The 16,294-nt window shown below is 40.5% G+C and overlaps 2 protein-coding genes across 8 annotated transcripts in view; one reads left to right on the top strand and one right to left on the bottom strand.

Moving 5' to 3' along the window:
- The window catches only part of RIC3 (RIC3 acetylcholine receptor chaperone), a 37,990-nt gene extending 27,911 nt beyond the window's left edge, over positions 1-10,079 (top strand). For all 6 annotated transcript variants that reach the window (XM_081280930.1, XM_081280929.1, XM_081280932.1 and 3 more), the window contains one exon: positions 6,343-10,079. In XM_081280930.1, coding sequence (XP_081137056.1) covers positions 6,343-6,779 — 437 coding nt within the window. In that variant the 3' untranslated portion in view covers positions 6,780-10,079. The remainder of the gene's footprint in view (positions 1-6,342) is intronic.
- Positions 10,080-11,863: 1,784 nt separating this feature from the next.
- TUB (TUB bipartite transcription factor) overlaps positions 11,864-16,294 on the bottom strand; it is a 30,868-nt gene continuing 26,437 nt past the window's right edge. For both annotated transcript variants that reach the window (XM_081280927.1, XM_081280928.1), the window contains one exon: positions 11,864-16,020. In XM_081280927.1, coding sequence (XP_081137053.1) covers positions 15,887-16,020 — 134 coding nt within the window. In that variant the 3' untranslated portion in view covers positions 11,864-15,886. The remainder of the gene's footprint in view (positions 16,021-16,294) is intronic.

Raw genomic sequence — 16,294 nt, 5'->3', positions numbered from 1 at the left:
GCAGTTACTCCAGTTTCTTTTGATACATTTAGTTACTTTGGCACATTGATTGAAAATCAGTTGACCATGTGTATATATGTCTATTTTGGACTTTATTCTGTTCCATTGATCTCTGTCTTATCACAATGCCTCTATTACTGTGTCTTTATACTAACTCCTGAAATCAGGTAGTTACAGGTTCTTTAATTATCTTCCAAAATTATTTTGGCTATTCTAAGATTTTCACATTTTCATACGAATTTATAGTCAAAGGTAGTTGTTTTATGACAAAGTTTGATGGTATTTTGATTGATATTGCATTAAATCTTTAGATCAATTTGTAAGAATTGATATTGTAACTATATTGAATCTTCATTCCATGAACTTGTTATATCTCTCTACTTATTTAAATATTTAAAAATTTCCCTCAGCAGTGTTTGAAGTTTTCAGCATATAGGTCTTTTTTTCCAATGTATAGGTCTTGCACATGCTTTATAATTTGTCCTTAAGTAGTAATATCATAAATGATATTTTTAAAATTTTAATTGCTACTAGAGCAGTAGAAATACGATTGATTTTTGTATTCTGACCTTTTATCCTGTGACTTTGCTAAATGCACTTAGTTCTGATAGCTTTAAAAAATATACACAGCCACTTAAGACTAGTTCCTTAGGATTTTCTGTGTAGATGATCAAATTGGCTATGAATTTCACTTCCTTTCTAGCCTATATCCCTTTTGTTTATTTATTTTCTTGCCTTACTGCATAGCTAAGTCTCCACAATAATGCTGAACAGAAATGGTAAAAGCAAATCTCCTTGCTTTCTGGTATCAGGAGAAAAGCACTCATATGCTCCTTAGATACTCCTTTTCAGGTCGAGGAAGCTACTTTCTGATCTTATTTTTCTGAAAGCTATTAAACATAAACTGGTATTGAATTTTTAAAAAATCACCTGAGATGATTATAGTTTTGTCAGTTAATGTGGTGAATTACATTAAAAAAAAATGGTTGTGGTTCTGGGGATTGAAGTTCCCAGCCCCTGCATTGATTTTTAAATGTTAAAAGTTTTGTATTCCTGTGATAAGCCCTATTTTGATGTGATGATATAAATGGCTATTTAATAGGCAAAGATTTTTTTTTTTTAATGTCTGGTTTATGAGGGCTATTTATCAGTGATTTTCTTTTCCTGTAATGTCAGTAATCTTTATTTCAAGATAATGGTGGCCTTTCAAAATGTATTGGGATATATTCTGTTTTCTGGAAGAGTTTGTGTAGAGGTAACATTATTTCTTTCATAAACATTAGGTGGAATTCTCCAATGATGCTATCTGGGCCAGGAGTTTTCTTTATGGGAAAACTCACTATGATTTGAATATCTGTAATAGAAATAGTGCTATTAAGGTTATCTAGGTTTCCTTGAATGGACTTTGATAGTTTGTATCTTTCAAGGAATTTACATATTTCATCCAGGTTATCAAATCTGTTAGGGTAAAGTTTTTTTGTAATAGTCCCTTGTAATCCATTTAATGTATGTAATATCTGTAGGGATGTGCCCTGTTCTGTTTCTTATATTGGTAATCTGTTCTTTCTCTTATTTCTTTTCCTAATCAGACTGGCCCAGAGGTTTATCAACTTTGTTGATCTTTTTAAAAAACTGTATTTTGATTTTATTTCTGTTTCCTATTCCATTGACTTCTCTTTCCTTTCTTCTGCCTCTTGGAGTTTAAATTTGCTATTCTTTTTCTGGTTTCTTAAGGTGGAAGGTTAGATCCATGATCAGTTTTTTTTTTTTTAACCATTATTTCATTAGTAATCTGTTTCTGTCATCTTTCTCTGGCTTTCTAATGGTACACATGTTTGCTATTTCCCCACAGGTCACATATGGTTTGTTCATTTGTTTCTGTCATTTTTACTCACCATGCTTAATTTGAATAGTTTCTCTTGTTGCATCTTCCAGCTTATTGCTCTTTCTTTCTATAGTACTCTAACATGCTGTTAATCCTATTCAATGTATTTTTGATCCTAACATTGTGTTGTTATCTCTAGAAGTTCCATTTGGGAATTTCCATTTCATATCTTTCATTTCACTCCTCATCTATTCATATTTTCTTTTTAAACATCTGAGTCATATTTTAATAGCTGTTGTATTTTCCCAATGCTTAGTAATGTTGGATGTTTTTAAATATCTGTTGGACATTCTCATGTCTTGTGAGAATTATCTGTTCAATTTTTTTTGCCCATTTTTATAGTTGGGTGATTTGTTTTCAGGCTTTTGAGTTGTTTGAGTTCCTTATGAATTTCGGAAATTAATTCCTTATCAGATGTGTGGTTTGCATATATTTTCTTCTGTTTTTAGGCTATCTTTTCACTCTGTTGTTTACTTCATTCTTCAGAAACTTTTTTTAAATATTTTTTTTTAGTTGTTGATGGACACAATATCTTTATTTCATTTATTTATCTTTATGTGGTGCTGAGGATCAAACCCAGGGCCTCACACATGCTAGGCAAACACTCTCCTACTGAGCTACAACCCCAGCCCCCGCAGAAGCTTTTTAATTTCATATCATTGCCTAGGCTTTTGGGGTCATATCCAAAAATATTGCCCAGACCAGTATCATGTAACTTTTTCCCTGTTTAGTCCTAGTAGTTTTATATTTTCAGGTCTTACATTTAAGACTTTGATCCATTTTGAGTTAATTTTTGCATATGATGTGAGATGAAGGTCTGATTTCACTTTTCTGCATGTGGATATATCCAGATTGTTGTTAAGAAATTATTTAATTAACTGATTCAATCTCCTTATTCATTATTTGTTTAGATTTTCTATTTCTTTCTAATTCAGTCTTGGTAGTTTGTATATATCTAGCAATATATATATATGGCATATATATATATGTATAAATATAGCAATATTTATATATATCCAGCAATTTACTATATCTCTTTGATGAATTGACTCTTTATCATTATATAATGACCTTCTTTGTCTTGTTATTACTTAACATCAGTTTTATCTAAATATTAGCATCTGCTATATGTCTTTTTTCATCCTTTTCTTTGAACCTGTGTGTGTTTTTTAAAGGTGAAGTGTTTTGTAGGCAGCATGTAATTGGGTCTTTTTGTTTCTTAAATATATTCAACACATTGTATGTTGGTCTGCTCACTTTATTCTAGTCTTTGTGTACTTACTTTTTCTGGACAGGCCATTTGTCATGGTCCATGGTGGGCTTGTTGATGGAGTCTTCAGGCTGACTGATCTGGTGCCGAGACTTTGTAGTTGGGCCTAGAGCCTGGATCCACTGGCATCAGCCTATTGACTGAGTCCTTGGGGATGGACCTGGAACCTGGGTTTACAAGGGTAGGCCTAGAATCTTTATCTGTGGTGGTCTGTCCTGAAGCTTAAGTCCAAGTGACTGACCTGGGGCTGGAGTTGTTCTTGAGACTGAGACTGCAGAAGGCAGCCAGGTTCTATGGTGGGCCTGGTGCTTGGTCCCTGAGGAATAAGCCTAGAGCCTGAGTCTGCAGCTTGGATTGGTACTGTGCAGTTTTGGAGCCTGAATATATGCAGGGGATAGGCCTGAAAACTGGGGCCATGAGGGCTGACCTGGATCCTAGTGTTGCAAGGCTGACCTAGAACCTGGGTCCACAGAGGTGATCCTGGGGTCTGGTGTTAAAGGGACTGGTCCAGCACTAGGGTCTGTTGGGATGGGCCTGGATCCTGGGTGTATTGGACTATGGAGATACAGTGGCTAGCTTATGGGTGGGGCTTATGGGGCCTGGCCTAGAACTGGGTAGTTGGACTGTGCTTAGAGCCCGAGTCTTCTTAAACCATAGTCAAAGTTCAAAGGTAAGCTTTGTTCTAGGTGTAGGCTGAAGGAAAGGACGTACAGCAAATAGACTTCTCCGAAGCATTTAGTGGCTGAGACCTAACTAGCAAGCAGGCTTCCCTAGCCCTGTTGTTGACCAAGTAGGTGGTGAAGGCCTTGTGTAGCTGTTTTAGTCCATTTTCTATTGCTATAACCTAATACTACAGGCTGGATAATTGATAAAGTAAGAGATTTGTTTAGCTCATGGTTTGGAAGTACAAGATGATGGTGTCAGCATCTGCTTGTCATCTGGTGAAGTCTTTTTTGCTGGATCTGACATGTTGTCAAAGGTAAAGACTGAGTAAGTTTGCCTACTCTTCTTATAAAGCCATTAATGCCAATCTGGAGACCCTACCTCATGACCTCATTTAATTCTAATTATTTCCCAAATGGCTTGTCTCCAAATACAATTAACATATGACTTTGGGGAGAATAAAAATTGTGGAATTTGCAGGTAAGTGGATGGAGTTGGGGAATATCATGCTAAGTGAAGTAAGCCAATCCCCCCAAAACCCAAAGGCCAAATGTTTTCTCTGATATGTGGATGCTGATCCATAGTGGGGGCAGGGGTGGGGAGCATGGGAACAATGGAGGAACTTTAGATAGGGCGGGGGCAGGGGACGGAGGAGATGGGACAAGGGGGTAGGAAAGACAGTGGAATGAAATGGACATCGTTACCCTAAGTACCTGTATGAAGACACAAATGGTGTGACTCTACTTTGTGTATAACCAGAGATATGAAAAATTGCGCTCTATACGTGTACTATAAATTGAAATGCATTCTGCTGTCATATAAAACAAATTAGAATAAATAAATAAAATTTTAAAAACATATGACTTTGGGGATTAAATTTCAACATGAGTTTTGGAGGGGGCAAACACCTAGACCACAGGAATTGTTAAACTAGCATTTTGTTCACACTAATTTCATCCTGGGAATAAAGACTGCTTTGGCAAGATTCTTATACTACTGTCAGTGCTAGCAAGAATGTGATAAGAGGGACGGTTTTTTACATCACTGGTAGGATTGAATTTTTATACCACTCTTCTGGAAAGTAATTTGGCAGAGTATTAAAAGGTCTAGTTTTCATATTTATAGAAGTCTGTCTTAAAGAATCAGGAAAGTGAACATGAATTTATATTCAGAGCTCTTAACTGCTATGTTACTTATAATAGGGGAAAGTTGGAAAGAATCTGAATGTCTAACATAAGAAGAATGGTAAATCATGTCAGTTGTATAGCTACATGATGAAATATTTTGCAGCAAACTTTCAAATGCCTAATGACGCTGGAAAATGTTCATGAAACAAGGTTGAATGAAAAATCAACATTTCATATGCAGTATGATCCTTTATTTAAAAAAAGAAAAAAAAATGTATAAACATTTATATATGGTAAAAAGACCAGAGGTAAATACAACAAATTATCATCAGTGGTGGGATTATGGGTGATTTGTTTTCTTTTTTAAACATATCTGTATTGTTTCACATTTTCTGCAGTGAGTCTATATGCCTTCTATAATCAGAAAAAAAAACAGTAAATGTTATAAAAATGTCTCTGCATATGCTACACTGAACCAAAAAAGACTGTTATTTTTCACAATTGGTGGGCAAAAAGTGGTTTATGTTAGAGTTGAATTTGCCAGTTATCATAATGTGCAAATGGATTTTGAATTTTCCAGCTTTTCACATTGTGTAGTGAGTATGGCCCACGTTGCCAGCTCAGGCATATGAGCTCCAGCACGGCCCATCTGCTGCTCAAGCTTGGCTTGGCTGACACAGATTTATTTCATTTCATTCCTTAATTTGGCAATGTTTTCTCTTTTCTCATTATCATAGCTAGGATTCAGAATCAGTGTTACTCATTTTGCTTACCAGTTTGTTTTCTTCCATTTTGTGAAGACGAAGAAGCCAACAATGGACTTCTGTCTTCTGAAAATGCAGTGCTTGTCCTTTGGGATCTTGGGCATGTATTGCTAAAGTGCCCTCTGTTTCTGATGCTTGCAAGCCATTTCAATTGTTTTGATAAGTAGAAAATTTCATGGTGTATTTTTCAAAGAGCTTAGTGTTCTTCTCCTCCCACCCCCACCTCAGAAGATTTGGAAATGATTCCAAATAGAAATTATAAACATTAGCCTTAAGCTAAGCTCTCTCCATCTGGTATTTGATGCATTTTTAAACTGCAGGCTCATGTTATTTGTTCAGTCTTCATCAATACTGCAAAAGCACATGGAGTGAGACTGAACTCTGTCCCAAGCACCCTACACTAAGAAAGGATTTTTCCTCTGAATTGGTTTGTATTTCAGAGAGCCCTGGGATAGTCAGCCAGATTGCTAGGAATTTGTTCAGTTGAAACTTTAGAACTATTAGAATCATCTTATAGATTTCTTGAATGTGTGTGTTAGGATATGATGGCCATTGCTTGAGAATCCCCTCTGAGCCTAATCCTTTTTTTGAAGAGACAGCCTTTGTAAGATTTTGTGCTGCTTTTCTCTCTAGGTTACCCAGAAGAAACTTATCCAATTTATGACCTTTCAGACTGTATCAAACGTAGACAAGAAACAATCCTGGTGGATTACCCTGATCCAAAAGAGCCCTCTGCTGAAGAAATAGCTGAAAGAATGGAAGTGATGGAAGAGGAAGAATCAGACCACTTGGGTTGGGAAGGTCTGCCCACTGACCCAAGAGCCCAGGAGGATAATTCTGTTATCTTGTGTGACCCAAAGCTAGAAACATGCTCCTGCTGTTTTCATGAAGAAGATCCTGCTGTCTTGGCAGAGAATGCTGGATTCAGTGCAGATAGCTACAGTGAGCAAGAGGAAGCCTCCAAAGAGGACTCTCCTGAAGACTTTAGAGATGAAGGGTTGGGCATCGATGCTGATAAAACATTTACAAGTGGCGTGTTGAGGAAGCGTAACCCCCAGGGTTTAGAGTGAAAGCAGCCAGTTTGGTGAAGTATCCATTACTTTAGTCCCAAGGTGACCTTTCTCTTCTCTCTGATTTCATCCTTGGCCTCATGCCCTGTACTTTCTTTTCTGTGTTCAGATGTCATAGCTATCAGTCCACTACCATGGATATCATGTATCCTTCCTGGTGCTTACACACCTGTCACCTTGTAAAACATAGTCATTAGTATAAACACAGGATAGCTTCACTCTTCCTCTTCCTGTTTTTCCCCCATCAGGGAAGTTGATCCATGGAATAATTGTTTGGTCTACCATAGTTACATATGAGACTATCAAAAGGTCTGACTCTTCCTGCTAGGAGCAACAGGTTTACCTGTGAATGAACTCGGTTACAGATGATGAGGACTTAAGGTGGTAAAAGTGAAGATTTCGGACTTCAGGATGCCTTATTCTTTGGGTCTTGAGCAGGATAGTGGTCCTCTGGGGAGAAGTGATCATTTTCTTTGTGTGGTCCATGGTCCTAGAGCAGAGCAAGACTCTGCTGGCTGAGCTGAAACTTGTTCATTCAGTGAGGGTCTTTCTCAAAACACTGATGCCCAGACATTCTCTTTTCTCAGACATCCTCTTTTCTGTGGAATAGTGGAAGACTTACCACTGACCTGTGAATGAGCCTGCAGGCCTATTTGGGTATTGTTTTGCTCTGACATGGCCTGGTTTTCTAGCTTCCTTTCTATTCTGCTATTCTATCCCCTTTTCTGCTTAAAAGACCAGGGAAACCCAGAGGCATCTTTGTACCTCTGGTCTTCAGCAGCCAGAGGAAGCTTTAGAGACTTTAGTCCCTGCCCTACAGGGGCTGTTTGGGCTCTGGGAAGGCCTGCCCAAGTGTAGTGATCCTGATGGGAAGAGCTCAGAATGTCAGGGACCCAGTAATAAGAGAACCTGTGCACTCTTGGATAGTCCTTGCCTCAAAGCTGTTTCTTAACATTGTGCCCATTGGGAAATGTGTTCTCAAAACGGCATGAATCAAGACAGAAATGAGGACTGAGCTTGTACACAAAGTGCCAGCATAGCAGGGAAGTTGCACAGTTATCCATCACAGAGAACCAATATAGCCTGCCTTGGGGAAGAAACCATGTGTTCTCTATTTGAATGTTTGGGTCTTTTGAGAGAGCTGGGGAATGTAGGAAGTAAATTAGGACTGGGAGGATTTTGACCAGGCTGGAAACGTGTTTTAAGCTACCATTCAGCTCTTGAGACAAGATGGCACCTATGAATTCTGACAAAAAGGATGAGTGAATTCAGTTTATATGTAAGACCTGAGAGTTTAAGAGGACATGTTCCTGAGGACATTTTATCACATTATAAAATGAGAAAGATGGAAAACTTAAGAAATTGTATGAAGGTAGATATAGATTTTAGAGTTCCTTTGTGCCTGGCACAAATATGATGCCCATAATATAGTTAAAATCACACGTGTAAGCTTAGACTACTGTCAGAAGGTATGTCAGTTACTACAAGGCATTACTTGTTAATTGAACTGTACATAAAAGTCAATGAAGATTAAGTCCTTAGAAAGAAGACCACAATGCATTTATCTCTGTGTAGAACATTTGTTTTACATTATAAAGAATGCTATTTAAAATGTACAGCAGACAACCTAGAATGCTATGTAATACTAAAGGTAAAAATAATGTAGGGTCCTCTTCACCATTTGGTAAATTGTTTTCTGTGTGATTTTCCTTCATTCACCATGAGGGGCTGATTTATAAGTAAAGCCCTGGGTCTCTGGTTTAAATTTCTTTTTTGCCTTAGGATGTGATTCCCTTACTAGAAATAAGTACTTTTGTTTTCCTTTCAATTATTCATCCAGTCATTCATTTAGAATGAATTCATTTAAAACTTAAAACAGCTAACTGCTCAGTGCTAGGTACTAGGAACAGAAGATTCAGTTCCTACTTTTAAAACAAAACAAACAAAAAACCCCACCTCAATTTAACATAGGAGCCGGACAGATAAAATGAACTATGAACTGTAAGACGACTCAAGATTGTGAATTCTGCAGGCAGAGGAAAATGGGTCATGATCTTTCCCTATATACTCTAGCTATGGAACCTTGGGTCAGCTCCTTGGGCAGTCTGAGCCTTGGCATTTTCATCTATAAAGTAAGCATAATAAAAGTCCAGGTCTCACAAGGTTTTATGTATTAAATGAAATCATCAGATCAGTGCATTTAAAATGGCATTGCTTCTAATTCATGCATGATAACCACTCATTGAGTAATAGCTGTTTTATTATACAGTGTTTTATGCTGTGATTTGGTATGGACCCAAAACTACAGGAACATTAAGGAAAGAGAAATAATATTGCCAAAACTGCTTCCAAGAAACTTTTCAGAGGTGGACCTTGGGGTATGCCAAGAATTTCTCCAAGTAGGCAAGGAAATAGTATTAGTAGAAAGTATTTGGATGCTCAGGTATCTTGATGAGGCTGGTGTGTAAAGTGTTGCATAACCAGTCTTGTGATACCCTATGGGAAAAATGGCTTATGGAAATAGTTCCTGCCAAAAGCATTAAACCCTCATCATGGCTCCTGCTACCTAGATCTTAGATAAACCAATATCAAAAATTTTAACATAACTTTTAGTTATTTAGGATTTAGACAATGTTTTTTGGATTTTCTGAATTATTTTATCCTTTAGGAATGACAATTGTGTGTGTGTGTGTGTGTGTGTATAAAAAACTTAGGGTGACCAAAATTATGAGACTGATGTGTCTTCATTTCTCAGAACGAAGAAGGGACTAAAATTTGATCACTCCCCTGGCACTAGGTTTGTAGTAACCTTTAGGTATTGTGGCAGAGTACATAAAGCATCAATTAGGGGGCAGATAATTGGCCTAATCAACAATACATTATCTGGGATCATGCTTGGTAAAGCAGGTAGGTAATCCAGCCAGGAGATCCCTTCTTAGTCACACCAGCAACAAAAGGAAAGCATCTTATTTGCTCCAGAAGTTGGGTCCAGAGAAGTATGCTGAAGAAGTATATTTGGCCTCTAGAAATAATGGCTTTAAGAACCACATTCTTGCTGGGTGTTGTGGCACACACCTGTAATCCCAGAAACTTGGGAGGCTGAGACAGGAGGATTGTGAGTTCAAAGTGACTCAGTGAGACCCTGTCTCTAAATAAAATACAAAAAATAATGCTGGGGATGTGTTTCAGAGGTTGAGTGCCTCAGAGTTCAATATCTGGTATCACCCCCACCCCCCAAAAAAACCCTCATTCTCTGCACTGTGGGCTTGAATGATCAAATAAACTTATGGTTCAAACTGGGATTATTTGTGAAAAAGAAGCTTTAATAATAATTATGTCAAAGGGACTAAAATTTGACCAGTGCTACCCTGGACATAGGTCTGATGAGTGAAGATGCGTCTTCAATTTGATGCCTAAACAAACAAAAACTTCTTTCCTTTTTAAGAATTTCCTATATATGCTATTTTCTACAGAGGCCACAGTGGGTAGGCCATGATTCAGGCAGGAAATGCCCTTAGTCACATCAGACTTCTCATTGTGGGGGGAAAAAACCCACTCATTACCACACTCTTAAATTACTTAGACAATTTGTATTCCAAAGGAAATTTTAGGATGTCAGCTATTCAGCAATATTGAGAAAAACATGAATGACACATATGCCATCACCTCGGTTATGTACTTACCTCTCACCATTTTCTTGGACAAAGAAAATAGAAAAAAAATGTTATCTTAGATAATTTTTCAGAGCACCAGTTTCCTCATTTATGAATTGGGAATAATACCCACCTTTCAGGGCTATTAGGATTAGATATTGTTTAGTGTCCCTCCCAGCATGAAGCACAGGATGAGTGCTTAGTGACAACATCAACAGAAGTCATCACTCTGTCCTCAAGTCCTATTCTGCTGAGTCATCACACTAGACACTCTACAGCTACCTTGACTGCTAGGAATGGCTGACAGTCATTCTGTAGTCTCTAGGCGAGTTTAGTTGTGATCTCCTCCTTTAGGATCAGATCATTAGCTTTTCATGTCTGCTTCTAGGCTCAACTCTAGCCTCTGTTCTCTTGACTTCAAATCTGCCACAGCTGCAGAAACAATTTTCATGCATGTGCAAATCCTGTTAAAATGAATAAGGCTGAGGAGTCAAGTGCCTGGGTCTTCATGTTATATCTGTTGGGCCTTTCCCACATTTTTTAAGCCCTAAAATCCTGTTCCCCAGGGCCAGGTTCACAAGGGATACTTGGGAACCCCCAGTCGGTTCCTTCAGATATCACCACTGACCCTGAAAAGGACTGCTGTAATTTAAATACCTTCTAACCTATCTTGAGCCCTTCAGCAACCTCTTGAGTGTGGCTCTGATGATCCTTGAACTTAAAAGGCATAGCCAGAGGGAAGGCTTTGTTGCTCCACATCAGTGGTTCTAAACAAGCTATATGATCCCTTTGTTATTACCACCCATCTAACCACTTGCGACTCCTAGAAACAACTGGTATAGAAAAATATTTAAGGAAAGAGACACATTTTTCTCCTTTTATTAAAAAAAAAAGAACACATTTGTGTTGAAACAATTCAAGTTTAATTTGCTGATATATGTACTCAGACAAACACTACATTCTACAACATAATGTCAATATGGGAAAATACCAAGTTTGTCATTGCACATACCAATAAATAAATACATTTGCTTCAGAATACCAAAAAAGTTTATTCAAAAAGTCACTTAATAAAAGCACAGTTTTGCAAGTTTGTCTAAAACTCCAGATAATTTTGAACAAAAATAAAATGTCTGACCACTCCAAAATAGGAAAAGACAATCTTGTGCAAGTAGACATACACATTCTAGGCATTATGAAAACTGGCTAAATATGTGTTCCCAGCAAGAGGAATGTTACCCATCCTGACCAAGTCCCTTCTATCTTCAAATGTAGTATTGAAGAGGCCAGAGTTGGGCTTCCCCTTCTAAGCCATTCTGAGTTGCTCTCTAAGAACTCTGGACCTTAGCCTTACCTCCAGCTCTGCATGGACCTTGATGGGGGGTGGGGGACAGGAGAACAAAGGAGAGGGGTGCATTGTCTTTCTTAAGAAAGAAGGCACAATGATGAGCTAGAAAAGGTAGTGTGATGAAATTAAATTTCATTCACCCTGAATCCTACAGCAAGCTTTGATAATCCAGCATCTTCATTTAAGAAAACAGACCTAGAGAGTTCATGCAGTTTGCTCAAAATCATATAGCTACTAAGTTCAGTACTACTTTCTGTAAGACCAACATATCTTTCCATTTCATTGGGAACTTAAAACCAATTCATCAATATTTCTTTTCTGTCCCTCCCTTGTATATCTTAAGATGACAAAATTGCAAACTGGAGATACACAAGACAGGCTGCCAAAACTCAAACAAGAAACCACTCCTTGGCCTATTACTGGGAGCTGTGACAAGCTTACAAGCCAGGGCCCAGGGAAATGTAACTGGCCCCAGTCACAGTGCTAGGTATCATAGGAAAGCAAACTCAGCTCCCTGGAAGAGTGTGCTCTGATGGCCACCTGGCATCTTGAGGTCACAGGGATGTTCCAGCTGGGGCATGGAGTTATAGAGAAGGGAAGGTCAAGGTTACTGTGGTAAGGGAAAACCAGGGCATCCATCCAAGAGATGGAATTTGTGCTTGCATAACAGAGCCATAGACAGGCTATCCCAGCACCTTCACTCAATGCAGACCCCATCTGTACAAAGCATGAATATTTTCCTCTAAAATCACCCCTATTGCTTGTTAAATTTAGAATTACCTCTACATAAGTGGTAAGTGTGTTTTAGTGGCAAATGTCTTGCTGTTTCCAGTATGAAGAAAAACTGCTTCTACAGTCTTGTTAGGAGGTGGGCTTCAAGAGTTCTCTTCTAGCCTGCCTTCATCACACCCCTTGACTCCCAACACCTGTCCTCATGGATCTGGACCTTACATGCTTCCCCTGAACTAGTGTGATTTTTAAGGCACCGTCACTAGAATATATTCAGACTCATCTGAAAAGTATGTACGCAACAGACCAATCTCTTCTGATAATGCCAGGTGGGAACTAAATGACTTAACAACTTTCTTAGATGGTCTCCTCCTGCTCAGAAACTTGGGATAAAAAGCTGGTAATTTCCCAGGAACACTTTCTTTCAAACAGCATGAAATGAAGAGACAGAAGCCACAGGGATTGTTAACTGCATCCTTATTCTTTTCCTACTCATCCTAAGAAATATGATAAGAAACCTCAGTTGACTGCAGATTGCTGCCCTTTTCCCCAGATTTACAAGAGACATGCTGATGTGTGCATGCACGCGTGCACACACACACGCACACACACACCACAGATGGACACAGAGCACCTTGGAGCCAGAAGGAGGGGTGGGGGAGCTAGACTTGGAGAAGAGAGGAACCATTTGGGGGCAGAAGGTTAGGATTTCTGGGGTACAGAGCCAGGAGTAGGTATAGAGGAGCTGCCTAAGGTCCCAGCTGCCCTACATCTTTAGGAACTGCTTATCCTATCACTGGTTCACTGTCCAATCAAGGACCATCTGGGCAGAAGGGCAGGCACTCTTACTGTGAGAGAGGCTAAACCCAGGTGGTCTCCAGGGCCTTGGCAGCTTTGTGAGTCCATCGGCCCCTGGCCACAGGGCCAGTGGTCAAGGAAAGGCAGCAACACCAGGAATGGGGTCTTAAGAGCTGACCTTGTGAGGCTGGTCTTAATTAAGTGACTCAACTGCTCTTGCTTGTCACCAGTGCCCAGAAGATTTTGTGCTAAGGCTCCCCTTTACTCCCAGGCTAGAAAGCTCAGCCTACATCTCCTGACCCTACCAAAATAGCCAGCTACCCCCCTTACATGTGTGCTGAAGCAGAGAGCAGAGGCCCACAGTATTTCCATTGTGCTTCTGATTATTTCACTCTGTCGCTGGGGTCTTCCTAGACTCCAGATTCAGCTTATTCTACCTTAAAGTCATAGGCCTAAAGAAACAGCTTGGTCAGACTTTAGAGATCATCTGGTTTCCAACAAGTCAAGTATCAAGAGGTCTCCAGAGTCAGGGAAGGAAGAGCCAAGGAGAACTACAGAAGGGAGGATGGCACCACAATCTTTCATCAGGAAGTTAACCAGCACCAGAACAGAAAGTCCTGATGCTCTCTAAAAACCAGACCATGTTAACAAAGGCTAGGTTACAGGAGGGGCCTCTTGAGAGATGTATGGTTTAGGTGTGGGCAGCTCCTGTTAAAAGCAGGTGTGCCTTGTTTTAAGCATTCACATAGAAAAGTGTTGATTACAAAAATGAGAGCATATAATTCCACTTAAGTTAAAACAACTTCACCTATAGAGCCTCACTAATATGTTTAAAGTATGACTTGTATTTATTTAAAATTTCTACTTAGCCCTTCCAAACATTTCTACTCTAAAGCAAGGTCCAACTGCTGTTAGCTTCCCACAGATTTCTGATCACTATCTGGGTAAGAAGACTCTGCCAAGGTAAACAGCCTGAACAAGAGTTTAGAGTCCCTAAGCCTATAGGGTGGATGGTGCCATCCAAGAAATAGTGGCAGTGGAGGGAACGTTTAGGCCAAGTCTTGTAACACTTAGGCTGCCTGTCACATCTAGACAGAGAAATGTGTTGTAGCTTGCTAAGGTCTGCTCACAACTGTGTAGTCCTCATGGAGGGGCCGGGCAAAGGCCAATCCTGATCAGACTGACATGTAAAAAGCCAGACAATTTCCAACAGGGAAATACCCAATTCTCTACTGAAATGGCTTCCGTCATATATACCAACCAGGATGTGTCTAAATCTCTTGAATCAGGAAGGGAAAAGGGCATGCAGAATGGGCTCCATAAGGCCAGAGAGCCATAGATACTAGTTTCTTGGGGGAAAGTGGAAACAAATGAAGGAACTTGAGATTCTGAACTCAGTCATTAAACCAGCTAACTAACCCAGGGAAAGTCCCATTTTTCAACATGATTCACTGAAAGCAACAAGTTGATCTCTAAGTGTCCTGCCACCTCTGATCTCTTGATTTAAAAATAGTCTCTCCTTTCCTCACCCTGTCCCATTCCCTTCCAAAAAGAACCACGCATAGCCTTCAACAACCATGATTTGGCTGACAGCAGTGAGAGCTGAAACACAGTCAAGAGCACCCACAGCTGGGTCTTTCCAGAGAGAGGTAAGATTCTTCCTGGAGCATGCCTTGGCTTGGGAATGGTACGTTTCCAGCAAGGGCTGGTGACCTGGTTCCCATCTGCATTTCCCAGGGGTTGCACTGGGGCTGCTCAGCAGAGAGCTCCTGGGCCAGTTGGCAGGGCCCCCAGGACAGCCCTGTCCAGGGAGCCTATTCATGTACCTCTTGTAGTACCCATCTACTAAGATATTTGGCCTTAAGAGGTGGGTTCCCTTTGCCTCTGCAAGCACAGAACAAACCTGGAGAAAAATTAGCTAGAACTCTAAACCACCAGCTGATTCCCACAGCCAGATAGGGAACCCCCTGCCATAGTGGCTGGTCCTGCCACTCATCTATCCCCACTGCTCCCTTAACTTCCCTCAGGCCTGGCTGGGGCCTTCTGAAGTTGGAAGGCTTTCTGCAGTTGAAGGGACCAGGCTTGGCTGCCAAGCCCTCTGCTACATAAGTTAATGTGCCCTACTCATACATGCAAATATGCATGTGTGCGTGCACACACACACATACACATATACACTCTCTGCCCCTGTTGGGGCACCTGTTGTCATCTGACTCCTAGATGAGTAGACAGCTGGGCTACCGCAGCCTTGCTTGTGCTTCCTCCCTCTCTATGCCTCTTGCAGCCTTCCCAGCTGAGGAGGTTGCCCAGCTTGGCCAACAATTACAGCAGGATACTAACCCAAGAATGGGGTGTGTGGTGACCTTGGGGGCACAGAAAGAATGACTCTCATCCCTTCCCACCTACCCACTACTCCCTTGCCCTAGCAGCAGAGGCAGAGGAGCCAGTTCCTCAGGGAGCCCACTGAGGGCCAAAGCTTCATCTGGCAGAAGGCCTATAAACAGGGCAGGCAGGGCTGTCTCCACAGGCAGGCAGGCAGGCAAGCTCCACTCCAGGCTGGGCAACCCTGAAGGAAGCCTCTACTCACAGGCCAGCTTGCTGTCGAAGCTGGACAGAGCAATGGCAAAGGCCTGCAGTGCACACAGCGGATAGTTGTAATCCATGGTGAATACATCCTCTGCTACCCGGCCAAACTGCATGACGATGTAGTCCGCTGGGGCCAGGCACAAGCATGGACACAGAAAAACAAAACAGCAGGGATGGTGGGGATAGCACAGACACCCGAGCCACAGAGGAAGAAAAAGTGAGAAGCAGAGATGCCAAGGAAATCCCAAAGGAGGTAAAACAAAGGATCATTGGGAGAGGCAGCAGATGACAAAGGAAAGAGAAAGATGCATACAAACACCAGGAGACAGAGAGGAGAAAAAGTCCATTTAAAGGGTATTCCCATGCCTGAGATTCTGCCGAGTACACAGAATCTAGGGCCA

This window comes from Spermophilus citellus (assembly GCF_964194105.1).
Source record: "Spermophilus citellus genome assembly, chromosome: 2".
Lineage (NCBI taxonomy): Eukaryota > Metazoa > Chordata > Mammalia > Rodentia > Sciuridae > Spermophilus > Spermophilus citellus.
Note: the sequence above shows the minus strand (reverse complement) of the source record. Positions and strands in the feature narration are given on the sequence as shown.